The sequence below is a fragment of the Danio rerio genome, chromosome 7 (assembly GCF_049306965.1).
Source record: "Danio rerio strain Tuebingen ecotype United States chromosome 7, GRCz12tu, whole genome shotgun sequence".
Lineage (NCBI taxonomy): Eukaryota > Metazoa > Chordata > Actinopteri > Cypriniformes > Danionidae > Danio > Danio rerio.
The window spans coordinates 25,850,001-25,866,562 of NC_133182.1; the positions used below are offsets into that span (position 1 = coordinate 25,850,001).

A 16,562-nucleotide genomic window follows, 5' to 3' on the forward strand; every position below is an offset into this window, starting at 1 on the left:
GGGTTTTATGGTTTTGCTTGTTTCATTTTTAGATCAGCTTGTTTTGCTTCCTTAGTGTCAGCACTGTTTCAAGCAGTTGAACATCAGAGCTATTATTACACAACAAAAGCTCAGGTCAAATCAAACTTGAAAAATCAAAAAGAATGAAAAAAATATAAAACCATGCCTTCTCTTGCACAATCTGCATGGACAAAGTGATATGAAGAATCTGCCAGAAGTGGAAGAGAGAAAGAGCACATTTATATTATGAATGCTACCACTTTACTGTTTTAAATATATACACAACTTAATATTCGGGAAAAGTGTAGTACTGTGTTAAATAATAATGAAAATGAGTTGTTTTACCTCAAATTTCAGCCAAACAAACAAATCTAAACATTATTTTTTACATTGTAACATTAACCCAGTGGTTGGGTTTGTCTGTATTTGAAACGATACAGCATAAGGGTTGTACTAATTAAATATTGTGAGAGGAGTGGAAGCGATAGTTGACCCAAAAATAAAAGTTCTGCCATCCACTTAATATTAATTTAATTAATTTGTTCCAAACCTGCCTGAGTTTCATTCTTCTGTTGAACACAAAGCAATACATGCTGAAGAATGCTGGAAAAACATTTCCATAGACTTCCATTTTTGTTCACTTTAAGACAATGACCCAACGTTCTCCTTACTGTTCTTTAATACCTCTTTCTTATGTTTAACAAAGAGGTAAATCCTAAACATTTAGAACCACCATCTTAGAAATAAAGGTATAAAAGCTCTCACTCTGTGTTAACTTTTTAAATGTTACACTTTTATATCTAAAAGGCACACTTTGATACCTTAATGGTAAGCTTTTGTACATTTACGGTACTATGAGGTAAACATGTACTTAAAGGTTTAGTAATATGTACCCCAATGACAGCTTTTGCACCTTTATTTCTGTAAGTGCAGGAGTAATTGGTGAAGAAATTTTGATTTTTGGGTACTCTATGATAAAATATGCCTTCAAGGACTTCATCTGCCATATAATCTTCAAGCCTTCACTTTTTTCTGGTAAACCGATGGTGTTTGCACTTTCAGGCAGATTTAACAGAAATGAGCAGGAAGACCGAACACATATAATGCTGTTTGTTCATCAGGCAACACTATAGGAACAGATGCAGGTTGTTTGAGCATATTAGTCAGCCTGTTTCTGACCTACAGCAGTTCTTTCCCAGCAATGTTGACTGAAAACATTACTGAAAACATGACAGAAGTCAACTGACCTGTACTGGATAATGCCACAGTTCTTTTTATTTAGTTTTAGTTTTAATTTTAGTTTAATACAGTGGAAATGTCATTTATCATTGGTTGAATTGTTATTAAAACATGCTGTGTAAACACTGAAGCTTCTGACACAAAAGAAAAGGTAAACAGAAGTCTCAAAATCCCAAAAAATTACACTATTGTTTAGAGCTGCTTTAGTTAACTTGTGTTAAACAAATTCAAATTATATATATATACACAGTTGAAATCAGAATTATTAGCCTCCTTTGAATTTTTATTTCTTTTTTTAAAAGTCTTTAGAAAGTCTTATTTGTTTTATTTTGGCTAGAAAAAAACATTTTAAGGTCAAAATTATTAGCCTCTTCACGAGAATTTTTTTTAATAATCTACAGAAAAAAAACATCATTGTACAATAACTTGCCTAATTACTCTAACCTGCCTACCTAATTAACTATAGATTATATTTCTATTACTTATAGAAGTGTCTTGAAAAATATAGTAAAATATTATTTACTGTCATCATGACAAAGATAAAATAAATCGTTTATTATAAATGAGTTATTACAACTAATATGTGTAGAAATGTGTTTGAGGGAAATTGACGGAAAAACACGCATATATATATATATATATATACACACACACACACACACACACACACACACACACACACACACACACACACGCAGAACAATACTATTGATTCAATTATTAACCCCCCTGCATTATTAGCGAAATAATTAATCAGGGGAGCTAATAATTTTGACTTCAACTGTTTAGTAAACTATTATTTGTGTGATTTGTGAAAATCAGGGTTGTTACACCAAAAAATACTTTAACTCAATATTAAGAAACTCAAAAACGTATATAAACATTTTAATTGTTTTAAATGTATTTAACTCATTCATTTATATGTGAGCATCATGCATGCATTAAATGGTTTATATTATATAATATAAAATCACAGTGAAAGAGAGAGAGAGGGAAAAACAATTCATTCATTTCCCAGGACAAGATGAAGAAATTAGTTATAATAGTAAATATAGGTATTTATGTATAAAAAATAAGTGTTAAATTAAAACAATGACTTATTTAGATATATTTAAAAAAATTATACAAACAAACAATTCAGTTTTTTATTCATTTTCCAGGACAAGATAAAAATGTGTTAGTTATTATAGTAATATAGTACATATCAGTGATCATAATATGTAATATTACAAGCTAGTTATTAATTATAGGCCAATATTATCCACTTTTATACTATAATATTATTTACTATTTATAATATTTTTGTATTTTTATTTTATTTATAATAATTCATTGTATTTTTATTTCATTTTATAATATTATTTTTAACTTTACAGAGACAAACGATGTTACTTACCTTCTATTTAATTTGGTGTAACTGAAAGTATCAGTATTACAGAATATTTTAACACAGTTTCTTCATTTATGACCAAATCGCCAAATCCGAACAGTTTGACGGCATGTTTTGACGGCATGTATCCTCTTCTTTTACCATCCTCATTAAAAATACAACTCCCTAAATTCCTTGCACTCCACGATTTGACAAGTAGCCAATGGGCGCCGTGACCGCTGTCACGTGACTCAGGCTGAGCGCTTCCTGCGGCGGTGCAAAACAGACTGGCGATCTGAGGAACGGAGAATTGCAGTTTCTGGGTAAGTTAAACACGTTTGCAAGCTAAAGTTTGTTCGGCTCGCACGTTATGACTTTTCGACGAGGGTCTGGCTTCCATTTACGCCTGCTTAGAGAAAACTCCAGGCTAAATGCGGCACTTGAGAGCTGTCGTAAAGGTAGGCCCGAGCATTTCCTGGTCATAGTGCTATGCTGGAATACATTCACACTGTTAGAGCTCACACGAAGGCGCTGGAAGTTGTAAAAGTACACTATTTAGCTTGTTTCGATGCCTATGTGCTTAGCTGTCATTGTTTGACCCTATGAACGGGAGTGGATATGCATACATATGGGCCAAATGAATGCTCATCCTTATTTTCCATCACATCACCACACAAGTTAGTGAAAGTGTGTAGCTGCTTTTATTGTGGGTGATCCGGGTATTGAAAGCCTCAGTGTGAAAGATTTAAGTGTAAAGTTGTTTTTATATTCTCACTGACCCTTTAATTGAATCATTTCAGAGAACTATTCTTTGCTAATTGCAAATGGGGAAATTGTATTAACAGGCAAGGACAAGCCAAACTACCACATTGTGCACAGTCAATTAAATTGAGCTATGCTTGTTTTAAAGTCTTACTTGCATGCGATTACAGACAGAATATGCAAAGTATCATGGTAAACAATATAAGGACTGTCACAAGTTGTCACTATTTAAAAATAAACCAATGTGTACCAACTTAGAAAAGCTGTACCCACCTATAAAAGCTCAGTGAGTTAAGTGAGACTGCCCTGTATTGGTGGTTTTCATTATTCTCTTATGTAAAAAGTCATTTTCTTTACAAGCTAATCAAGGTTTATGTTCTTAGTAGCCGTAGGTTTTGTGTTGTGTACGTATGTAAATGAGCATTGTATTTTCAGAGCCGAAGTCCTGTCTTCATTATAAATAACTCTCACTCTCTCTCTCTCTCTCTCTTACACACAAATAAACTGGTGCTGTAATTATTTGCATGGCTATCTCTAACCGCTAACCTCATGTTTTTTACATGGTCTCAGGTGTCTGTTTGCACCTCAGAGCTTCATATTTTCTAAACCTGTGACTATGGGATCTTAATTTGTTGTGGAGTTCATTACAGATGTGTAAATTTAGCAATGACCTCATCTGTCAGGTCCGGATGTTTATGTGTGCTGACATATTTTGTTATGTGCGCTGCCTTTATTTTTTATTTAAAAGTTCATGTCATTTAATTTACATTAATATATTATAACTTCATACAATATATGGTCAGTTACAATAGTCATTGTGCAAACAATCATATTACAGTTAGAGCTGCACTATATATATATATATATATATATATATATATATATATATATATATATATATATATATATATATATATATATATATATTGATATATATTGATATATATATATATTGATATTGATATCGAAATGTGTGCATTAGGGCTGCACAATATAAGGTTTTGCATTAATATGGCAATGTGATCATTTGCAATAGAATTATAACTTTTCATTTGCATGTGTTTTTGATGCCTGTGAGCTGTGATTGTATAATGATCTTAAAGCACTCAGCCATAATAAATTGTACCATTTGTAACTTTACCAACGATTAATTTTATTGAATTATTTTTAACTTCATCATTCAGATTCTGTACTTACTTGAATACTGTCAGACTCGGAAAAACGCAATAAACACTTTTTCTTAATTGTGTTTTTTTCTTAATTGTGTTTATAGTTTTGCATAAAATTACTCAATACATGCAAATACACAAATGCTCTGCAAATAACACAGATCACATCGAAAATGTGTCAGGGGACCCTAAAAAGTTTATAGATTGTTTATCAAATTTTATGGAGATGCACTCACACTGCAGAATCATCCCAATCAATTTAACATTATAAATTCTTTCCTAATAGAGATATGCAAGTTATCTGGTGAAATTGTATTCATATTGCAAAATAAAAAAAAATCGCAATGTTGATTTTTCCAATATTGTGCAGCATATGGCTGTGCGATTTGGGCAAAATAACTAATTGCGATTTTTCTGACAGGTATTGCGATTTTATTAGCAATTTAATGTTGTAGTCAAGCTTCAGCCTAATAATCTGTAAGCCATGGCAACAATTCTGTGACAGCTCTTAAAAATTACCTGTTTTTGTTTGGTGTCTGTGACTTTGAAACCCAAGATATTCCCAAATTACAGATGTCCTGTTTTTTTATATTTATTTGTCTATTAATGCTTCTGAAGCACGTTGTCCAGGACGTATGTCCTTTTCCTGTATTTTTGGGGGTGTTTTTGTGGGTGTTTCTTTCGGTTGTGCAATTCTGATTGAGCAGAACAAAAGTGTGCTCACTCTTAACTATCACAGAGATTATCACAGTATTTCATATCACAGCCTCTTTGCGATTAACTAATTTCAATGTTTCAAATTGCGATTCGATTTCGGTTAATCGCACAGCCCTAATGCAGCCCTAGTGTGCATCTGCAGTAGTCACATCGCAGGATGTGCAATGTTGAGTTGGCATTATAATGAACTAAAAATCTCGGTTGAGTACACATGATTTGTGGAGTCTTTGTGAATTTTAAATTTCCATTATAATCTGTTAGTGTGAAAGATTTTTACTCGAATGTATTTTTTAAGGCTTGCAGCTGTAAGATTTACAGCAAATTTAAACCATTTGAGAACAAGAAATGATAAAGTTTGCCGCTTTAACAAAGATTAATTAACTATTTATCAAATGAAGACTATACAGTGTTATTCCAGATTTGATCATTGAATTTATTTGCCTTAATATAGTTAGATCAAGTCATAAAGCACTGTTTGTTTTATTCTTATCTTTGTTCTGTTGTTTTCACCTGTGCTTTAATTTTTCATTATATTTTTTATATATATATATATATATATATATATATTTGGAAACTTTGTAGATGCGCTCACCTACAAAGTCATCACAATCAATGTAAAATTATGAATTCATCACAAACAGTTACTTTATTCTTATTGCACTATTATGTTTTTCTCTTCTTCATTCTTTTATATCACATTTTATCTGTTTTATGTTTTTTTCTTTTTTTTATTATTCGTTTTTATTTTTATTTTACTTGTTTCTTTTATTCTTGTTTATGTAAAGCACTTTGAATTGCCACTGTGTATGAAATGTGCTATATAAATAAATTTGCGTTGCCTTGCCTTATTGTGAAATTATATTCATATCGCAGAAATACAAAATATTGCAATGTCAGCTTTTTCCAATTTCATGCAGCACTAATTAAAGTAATATAATGCTCAAAAATCCAAATCAGGTAAATTCCCATAAGCTTTTTTCTCTCACAACGCATCGCTTGACAGGATGTGTATTACATTTCACAGCTCTGGAGAATTAATAGCTCGTTTTGCGGATGTCATTGCACAGTATGCACACACTGTTTAATATTTTTTTCTCGCTTCAGTTCAACTAGCATCTGTGGTGGTTTATGCTATAAATCTATTTATATATAGATGACTGTGGAAACAGCAACTGTACTTCTTGAGAATAGCAGCATTTGTTTAGTCAGAGCTTTAAAGACCCAGGTTTGCACATTAACAGCATTACAATCAAACCATGTTCTCCTTCCTTCTACACTTTCTTTGCTGCGTGTCCTATCATTTCTATAAAATGTCATGCATATTATTTTGCGTACCTGCTCTTTGATCATGAACTTTGTTTTTATGCCCTGCAGGCTTAAACATTAGTTGTATTGCAAATATGTGTGTGTAAATTCTTATCTAAATGCTGAGGTTATTCATTGGCTTCTGCTATTGCAAGAATGAAATCAGATTGTTTAGTCATCAATGATGCATTAAAGTAATTAAAAGCAGCAGTCAAGAAATCAGTAAAGTAACAAAAGATTTTTAAAGGTTCCTTTCTTTTTCATTTAATTTCCATCAAAGAGTCTTTAAAAATAATAAAGCCATAACTGTATTTTAACATTTATACTAGCAAGAAACCTTTCCTGAGTCAGCATATTAGACTGATTTCTTATGCATCATGTGGCACTGACTGAGCACTGTAAGGGCTGCTGGAAATTCAGCTTTAATAACAAAGGAATAAACACAATTTTTAGAAATATTTAAAGAGATATTACAGTATTTCTGACCAAATAAATGCAACTTTAAATAATATTCCCTGTTTTAAACTGTGGTGTAGATGTTTATTTTCAGAGTCCTTAATGTTTTTTTTTTTTTTTTTGAAAATGCGATTTTAAATATGTCTTTGTTTTTATAATCATTGCTTTTTGTCAATTTTTTTATGCATGTATCCTTGTATGTATCTTTTACTTCTGTACTTTTTACATTGTTTGTATTAAAGCATTTTGAGATGCTTCTTTAAAACGTGTTATTTAAATTATTTATTTATTTTAAAATATACAGTTGTCAACATTTGAAGTGGATCAAAACCTTTTATCAAAGTTGTCCTAAAACTATTGATCAACACTATGCCTGCATGGTCAATTATTTTTAAACCGAAATTGTGATTTGAAAGGGTGCTTTTTTTCCAATCGCAAAAGCTGTGATTATTTCGACATGCTATCAAACAACAAGCTAGTATATAGTTTTTAAAAGTTCTAACAGGTCATATGCACATTATCCTGAACAATGTGGAAAATACAACACTATCCAAATGTAAAAGTTTTAAATGTTTTATATATTGTTATATATAAGATCTTATACATAATTAATTTAATTAAATGTAAAATTCTGTAGATATTTAATTATTGTGACAACTGACAACATGTTAAATAGTTTTTTTTTTTTTAAATAGTAGCATTGTGTAGCGTACTTTGTGATTATGCTTGGTTTTTCTTTGGTGCTGTTAAAACTACCACATCAAACCTATAGCTCTTTTATGACATGCTAGTAAGTCACATTTTAAATCAAGAGTTGCAATTTTGATCAGATAAATCGCAATGACATTTTTTTTTCTCCAAATCGTGCAGCCCTAATCAACACCCATTCTTGTCTTAGGGCTATTTTGAAATGTTGACGACTGTAGTTATGTAAAATAGAGTTGTATATTCATTTCTGTCATCTTAACTTTGTTAAATGCTGCTGAAGAATAGATAACAATCATCCATAAATCTGCAAATTAACCTGCAGAGAGAGAAAAAAAATCTTATTGTTAGGCAGAGATAAATGACTTGTTTGTTTCTTGTGTTTTTGGCAGTAAACGCAGTGATGGCCTCGGCTCCTATAGCACCTTATAACTCCAGTCCTCTTGGGAACAGCTCCAGCCAAAACGTGAGTGAAGTCTGCATGCAGAGGCCTAACCGTGCTGTCCTCATCTCATGTCCGTCCACTCTAACTCAACTGTCATTTCCCCCCCTTAGCTTTACAAACTACATTATCCTGTAAGTGTGCAACGCTGTTGTAGTAGGGTTAGACTTTCGTTTTCTGCATGAATAAATAATGCACTTCACTGGTATCAATAGAGGTGCCCTTTGCTCTTCTTTCCTATAGTGTTAAGCAGCTATATAGATGATATAGGAGAGACTATTATTGATAGCGTTTATATGCTGCTTTATTTATGGCACTCGTTTAATTGCATTGAAGAGGTTACCTTTAACCTCTTAAGGGCCAAGTTGTTTTTTTCATCATATTTTGTTTACCATCTTTTGATATGATGTACTTTTAGAGAAAAATTATATCCATAAATGTGGATTCAAGGTCAGAATTTCCACAAAACACAATAAAGTCACCTTTGTGTAACACAGCAGTTTTTTCCTGATTGTTTTTTAATGCATTAATAACACATACACACATATTTTAGTATATTATGAACGTGTTTTGACTATCAATAAAAACAACATTTTTGCCCTTTTTGGACAGTTAAGCTAGTGTTTGGGACATTTCATATGCTGCAAAACAGTTGCAGGATGACACTGGATGTCTGTAACGATATATAAAATATAAGACGTAAAAGCTAAAATGTGCTGTCCACACATGTGGCCGCTAAGCCCTAGGGGGTTAAGGGTTGCAATTTTAGTAAAATAATTAGTCACACTCCAAAACTCTTTTAGGATAAATAAAAAAGTATTGTTTTAATGTTTATTATAGGATGGGTAAAAATGAGACGTCTCAATTTGATTTTTGCATCTAATGATGTTCATAAAAGTGGTTTATTACAGTGTATGAATGGGAAAATAACAGATGCAAGTGAAGTGTCTGATGTGTCAGATAAAATGAATTATCAGTAGAACAATGTTAAATAGTCAATCAGCTTAACAGAATTATTTATGAAAAAAAAACTTTTTGACAATTATTAAAGTGATTTAATAGTAAAGTACTTATTAAAGTGATATTTAAAACTGTTATTATATTTTAGATGATAAAAATGAATGTGATTAGAATAAGTGATTATATAAGTGATTTGTACATTATACAAAGAATAAGTGATTATGCAAACTGTTATCATATTTTAAGTGATAAAAAATATTACTGACAATGTTTAAAAGCTAGCAGTTTGAAGGATAGTGGCAACTGGCAAAGTATAAAGATTTTAAAGGACAATTGCTTTGTATTTTGAGACTGCACTGAGATCTACATGTAGCCTTTTAACATGTCATCAAATGATTTTTGTTCTAAATATGTCTGGTATCATTTTAAGACACTTTATGACACTGAATGACAGTCTTCTGTAAATCAGTGTGAAAATATTTTTAATTATTTTCTGCTCAGAAAACCAAACCATACAAACCTTTTTTTTCTTAAAAAAAAAAAAAAAAAGGCTACATAAACGTGTACATATGCAGTATCTGGCTTGGCACATGTAACCTCTCTGGGCAGAGGGGATTACAGGCAGACAGAGAGTTGGCACATCACTGGGGCTTGAGCCAGGAGTCTGCTGTTCCATACATATGTTAGTGGAGCTGTAACACCTGGCAGGTGATAAGCAGAAGAACCTGAATCTCCATTTTCCCAGGGTCCCCAAGGAGAACCAGAGAGATTTTGCCACCCATCTGTCTCTGTGATTGCCACTGTTTGTCTGGCTTATCCTTTTTCTTTCTTTCTTTCTTTCTTTCTTTCTTTCTTTCTTTCTTTCTTTCTTTCTTTCTTTCTTTCTTTCTTTCTTTCTTTCTTTCTTTCCTTTTCCCCTTCATTTTCTTTCTTACTTCCTTCCTTCCTTCCTTCCTTCCTTTTCTTCTTCCTGTCTTTCTCCCTCCCTCCCCAACTTAATACCCTAAAACAGAATACGGTACAAACGTAGACTAATGCCACAAAAATAGTCCCTGTGCCTTTAAGAGGTCTTTAACCGTGTCTCCTTTAATCCTCTTACTCCTGGCCAGTTTTTATTTCTCCCCCTTTTCTCGTCTGTCCTCTGCTGTTTACTCCACTCCCTCTTATTTCTGTCAGCCAGGTAAGTTTCCCCAACTAGGATCACCACATACTGGTCCATTTGTCATCTCTAGAGCATTACCCAGAAGCCCTTGCTTCAATCTAGCCACAGGGTTGCGACGTGCAAAACACTGAGCTGCAGCAAAAGGACGACAGAATAAATGGCTACACGCAGAGAATAGCACTTTTAGCTTGCATTCCAGTTCACTAACCTTCAGCTGGCAGCAGGAAAATAGCCGAGGGAAAGACAATCTGTATCCCTGATCACACACATACACACACACACACACAGGGCATCAGACTGGTGCTCAAAGACAGAGGGTGAAAAGGACAGTCTCCTCTTACTCTCTATTTTCTCTCTCTTCACTACTTCCTCTTCCTTTTTCTCCCGTCCCTCTCTGATCAGTTTTTTTTCCCTCTCAGCAGTTCTATTTTTCATTTTTACATGTCACACAGATCTGTAGTGTATTAAAGAAGCAGTTTGATCATCCTGACATGCAAGCGTTTGTGTATGTGAGAGGGATGCAGCCGTGTCAACCCAATGTTCCTGCGTGTGTTGACAGGCGTCCAGAGAGAGCCTGAAGATGGAGCCGCTGGCAGATGTTACGCTGCTGCCGGGAGAAGAGAGAGTGATCGGTGAGTAACAGCATGTGTGTTTGCTTTCTGGGCTCTTACTTAATAAGAATGGATCTATTGTATAGGAATGAATCTGATATCTCTATAAGCTTTTTGGTCATCTTTGCATATTTTCAAAAGGGCTTTGAAATGTTCAGATAACTTGCTAGTCCTAGTATTTCTTATTTAAGTTTTATATGAGACTTTTGTGGTGATTAACAAACAAATGCAAAAGAGAAAATAACAGTACAAATAGAAAAATAAAAATAAATATATATAACAGTGCAAAAATTATAAAAAAGAAAGAAATCACACTATAACCCTCATATTGTGCAACACACAGCATTTGATGTGCATAAACTATACATGATGTGCATTTATTTTACAAATTAAGCATATAAACAGGTCAGTATCGAAAGTTAAGGTTGGCAGCATGGTGTATTAAAGAGCCCCTATCTGCATTATAAAAGGTCATGTTTTGGTTGTGGGGGTCTCCAACAACAGGTTAATATGCATGCAAGGTCAAAAAACACTTTCATGTGCACTTATTTACCTAATTATCCCAACGACTCCCATATGATTTGTTCAGCAATTCATTGTTCCCAAACCCCTCAGCGCAATGCTAATCTGTGCGGATTGGTTCAATGATTCAGTCTGTTGTGAATGGTCAACTGAGTTTAGCGCAAGACAGAGAGAAATGCTCACCACGGCTATAAAATAGCACACAGAGTATGTGAGAGCCCAATGCGGGAAAGCAATATAGCAATTGGGGTGTCAAAATGAATTGTTTCTTCAGTGCACCGCGATGCAGATGCGGACAATTCGATATTGGTTCAGTAATGGATCATAACTGGTTATTACGTACTAACGTCATTTATCTCCTATGCACAATGTCGCCATTAATAACTATGGCGAAGGAGGCGAGGACGAGAAAATAAAACGATCCTACTACTTAAAAGGTAGATAATTATGCACAGTTCAACTGCTTGTCCGTTTGCTGGGAAGTCTTTTTTTGACATTGAAGAAGCACAGCACACGAGCCACTTTATCACTACTAGAGAGAAATGCTGTAAAACTCCATCTCTGCCTCTCTCTCACTTTGGACATTTGACTCTCTAGTGTGTTTGTGAGGTAACTTTTCCTCTCCTATTGGCTGTTAAAGCGATACTTGTGGATCCAGACACGAGCGTGCCTGTGGTGCAAGTTTTCTCCACTGTGTCTTCTACGGATTACCTGTGATAAAAGCATATTATGCGCATATAGACTGTAACTGCGGCTGTTCTTCTCTGAACAGAGCTTTCATTTCTAAAGCCAATCGCAGCCCTTTCTGTTGAGCGGGTGACAAAGACAAATCATAGGAGTGTAAGATCTTTCTTGGTAGTGCTCAATGCAAACTGGGATAATATTTACATTAGTTAATTTGCGATAAATGTTCATATTGTTTTTTGTGCATGTGGTGGAGTTTTGTTTAAAACATTCAAAAAGAATGTTTTCTTTGAGCAGGTCAAATTAAAGGTACAGTTCATATTATTAAAGGACAAAATTGTATTACAAATAATATGTAAATATGAATATATTTATAGATTTTACTATTAAAAAATTCTTGTGTTGTAAAGAAACAATCTAATTATGTATGGAAAGCGTCGTCACTGTAATGCACCGAGATATCGAGGTGAACCGAAACGATGGCATGATAATCGTAAATGAATTGTGAGACCAGTGTAGGTTCACACCACTCATAGCTATGCTGTTAAACACCAGTATATTTCTCTACTCTTAATGTTAACCTTAAGTAATATCAACAACACGCATTCAGTATCAATCCACACAGTGGCAAAAGTTGAACTTTTGAAAATTTACCATGTGAGGAACAGCTGATGGGGGTCATAGCAAAGACAAACAGCAGAAGATATTGATTTCAGCAACGCATTTAAATCCGTAATGCTAGAAGCATCACGTTTTCACTGTGATTTTGGACACAGTATGTGAAGATTTAACCTGAGAGATACAGTACAAGCACTGATCTATAATAGATACAACACACAATTAACTCATATCAACAATTTTAATCACACTTGCATGTTATGATCCGGAGGAAGAAGAAACTGGTCCATATGAACTGTTAACAGTTACTCATAAAGTCCCTGTCAAAGTGCCATACATAACAGTCTCTGCTGCTCCTTCCTTTAATAACAAATGGTCGGCGAATCCTGCATTGCAGCGTAGGTTAATGTATCAAAATAAAATAAAAAATTACAGGAACAAACACAGCACTAGGTTAGCTTTATTGTAGTATTGTTGTGAGAATTAACTTTAACCCTTTACTGCCCGAAGTCGAAAATCCATCTGTCAGTGATCGTCATCTTCATGTCATGATCAGTCCTGTGATCTCCCGCGCTCCGCTAGTGTCTGAAGGGAAAGGCACTTTCACGTTTTTACTAGAACCGGCACTTCATATTTGGTGATGTACTGTATCGACGTCGACGCATTCAAGCAAAAGATCCGAACCCAACTCGATTCATTCATTTGACTTGAGTCGACTTTTTCGTTAAAGAATCAATAGCTTTAAACACGGAGCACTTTCAGATTTAAACCTCAGCTGGATGTTTTCAATCACTTAGAACTGTTACACACTGCATAAAAGCTCATATTCAAAAGCCCACAATAGGGGCTCTTTAAGTACAATAAATAAGAAAAAATTGAAAGAAGGAAAATATATTAAACTGAATAGGCTGGGGGTGGCATGTTCTTCAAACTTGTGGTTTTATGTCAAGAAAGAGGTGTATGCTTGTGCTATATCAGCACTAGTACTCTTCTGAAAGGTACAGACTAAAAGTGCAAGAAGGGCAACCACACATTTTATAGTAACTGCTTCAAGTTTCAGAGATTTAACATGTTCCAAGAATGGCAACCAATTGTTAGAAAATTCAATCTCTGAACCTTGAAGACTATTTAATTTTTTCTAATTTAACAAAAAAATAAGGTGTCTGTTATCCATTGAGTATCAGATGGGGGTTGATGAGACTTCCACTGCAACAAAATACACCGCCTAGCTAATAATGATAGATAAGCTATTAATTCAGAACCTCACAGTCAGGGGCTCCAGACAGGCAAATTAAAGAATCAATTTTAAAAGATGTAATCACTAAAAATGTATTTGTGTTAGTAAGATGCCAGGTGAAGTAGTAATTGGTTATGTATTAATAACAAAATATGTCAAATTTACAAATATTGAAACATTATTGCTTTTAAAAATTGCATTTCAAATAAAAGTCCAATGTATATGTAAGTTTTGATGTGAGCATTTTGTTGGTGTATTTGTGTTAGAGCTCTTTTTCGGTTTTAAAATCTGTACTCAGCCCAAATAAAAAGTAAAATAACTTTTAAAAGAAAATAACTGAACCGGGCTAGATAAGAGGTGGAATTTTATAAATGCTCCCCCTTTTTTCCTTTTCCCTCTGAAAGGATTGTCTAGTTCTTTTTTAAAATAATTTAATTCAATTCAAACCTATTGTTTTGTAATCAGGTGTTTTGTTATAATGGTGTTAATTTATTTTATTTTAAATCTTAATTCTTCTTCTTGTACTGTAAAATACAATGTTGTTACAAAAGCATGTACAGGTCAACTCTCTGTATCTGTGAACTAAGTACATGTTTTGCAAGAGGATGATGGATTCATAAAAATAATTAGAAAAGAAAAGCACTGACTCGTCTGCATTTACAGCTACCATGAGGGAACACTTCAGATTATATAGCATTGTCTTTTAGCATTGAAGTTTACATCCTATGCATGTGTGCAGCACTTTTGACATAACCCGTTTTTCAAAAGTACTATTCATTTCTTGGGTATTTCACTTTAATGCACTTTTAATGGTTTCACACAAACATTTTAAGACAGATTTTATGGGACTAACTGGGAACATTAATTGTTTGTCCCATTCTGTTTTTACTCCTCAGATAAAGATATCATCTACATCTGCCCCTATAATGCTGCAGTCAAAGGAAAGGTGTTCATCACCAACTACAGACTCTACTTCAAAAACACTGACTCAGTAAGAGAAACTTTCATTTCCTTAAAATGCAATGCTGTAGTTCTAGGTGTTCAGACGCTGTTATTCTGAGGCTTTGAAAATGTGCTCCTCTTTTAAATGCAGTATTTCTATTACTTTTTGTCTTTGAGCCTTTCCACCGTACTTTCTGCTTTTAAAGCTTGTTTGTTTCCATATTCTTTATTTTGGAGTTTTCTTCGGTGTCCACCTTAAGTTATATCACACATCTGTTAGTCAGTTTTAAAAAAGGACAGAGCAGCATATGAGAGGACAGGAAGAAGGAGGGGATTCATATCACATCATATCAGAGAAAGGCTTTCATCTTGTTTCTGGCTCTGTCCTTGTTTGGCACATGTTCGTGGGCACCTGCAGCGTTGTTTTGTGGAAGTTTTGACCGTTTCTCGGATTTGTTGCCATGATCTGTCAGCTCGCCAATAGGAGGGCACAAAAAGGGTTCACAAAAGAGGTTTTATGGGTTACAAAAGTGAAATTCTTGAAAGTGTAAATGCAAGAATACACACTTAGCACTTACTACATTGGAGGTTCAGTTTGGAATTCCCCCCAGTTTTGGGTTTTTGATCTTGGTTATAGGTTTTAGAAGTCAAAGACAGCAAGTATCCCTTATAAAAACATACACAATGCATAGATCCAGTACGATGACCATGACCCCAATTGTTTACTTTCACTTTAGTCAAAATGGTGAAACTTTACTTGAAAACTTTACTTGAAGGGGTGTTCATAAGACTGTCATAAAATCTTGATGGTAAATGAGGTATTATGCATGCTTATAATAACTGTCATTCACTTAGTCATGGCATTTTAAATGCAAAGATGACAAAATTTGCCTTGAAGACAACTAAACTTGTCATATATCTGGCATAAACATGAAGTCATTATAAATATGTCATGAATTTCATTACAACGTCATTTTTTTTACCTTAACTACAGTGGTACAAGCCGAGTATGTCTTTAAAACGTCATTGAATATTAATTACCCCCCTATAAATTATTTGACAGAGTAATGACAGTTACAATTAGAGGTGTAACGAATCACAAGTCTCATGGTTTGGATTACATTATGGGTTTTAGTCACAGATCGGACCATTTTTCTGATCAACCAAAGGGGAGAAGACAAATATAATTTGCTTTCCATTTATCACAAAAAGTACTGCAAGAAACTTTTTATTTTAACTAACAGAACTTATAATCTGTAATTTTTTAAAATATGAATATGAATAAATGATAACTGAAAAAAAATGATAAAAAAATCCAGTACTGTGAAATATTTACTGTTACTATTACTGTTGCTGTTTACGCTATATGTATAAATCTAACATTATAACTTGTATGACTTCTATTTGTTTTAACTCTCATTTTTAATAAATTAATCTGTTTTTCACTCATAAAACTTTATCTGTCATTGCTATACGTGTCATTTTTAAAAAATTATTCAGTGGCATATTTTTGATGGCTGGTTGTCATCACCTATTAGTTAAATAATGAAATTGATGCTGCCTACAACTTTCCTTTTTGAGCGTGAAGTTATATGATGATGATTTTAATCTTTACCAAAAACATTATTGGTTATATCTACACTATAAACTGTTATCCCAGTA

The 16,562-nt window shown here is 33.5% G+C and overlaps 1 protein-coding gene across 2 annotated transcripts in view; it reads left to right on the forward strand.

Moving 5' to 3' along the window:
* Nucleotides 1-2,852: 2,852 nt before the first annotated feature.
* The window catches only part of mtm1 (myotubularin 1), a 30,424-nt gene continuing 16,714 nt past the window's right edge, over nucleotides 2,853-16,562 (forward strand). The window contains exons 1-4 of one of the 2 annotated variants that reach the window (NM_001365554.1): nucleotides 2,853-2,931; nucleotides 8,115-8,188; nucleotides 10,846-10,918; nucleotides 14,855-14,949. In NM_001365554.1, the coding sequence (NP_001352483.1) occupies nucleotides 8,126-8,188; nucleotides 10,846-10,918; nucleotides 14,855-14,949 (231 nt within the window). In that variant the 5' untranslated portion in view covers nucleotides 2,853-2,931; nucleotides 8,115-8,125. Of the gene's footprint in view, nucleotides 3,067-8,114; nucleotides 8,189-10,845; nucleotides 10,919-14,854; nucleotides 14,950-16,562 lie in introns of both variants that reach the window. The other variant, NM_001037684.2, reaches the window with a different exon arrangement.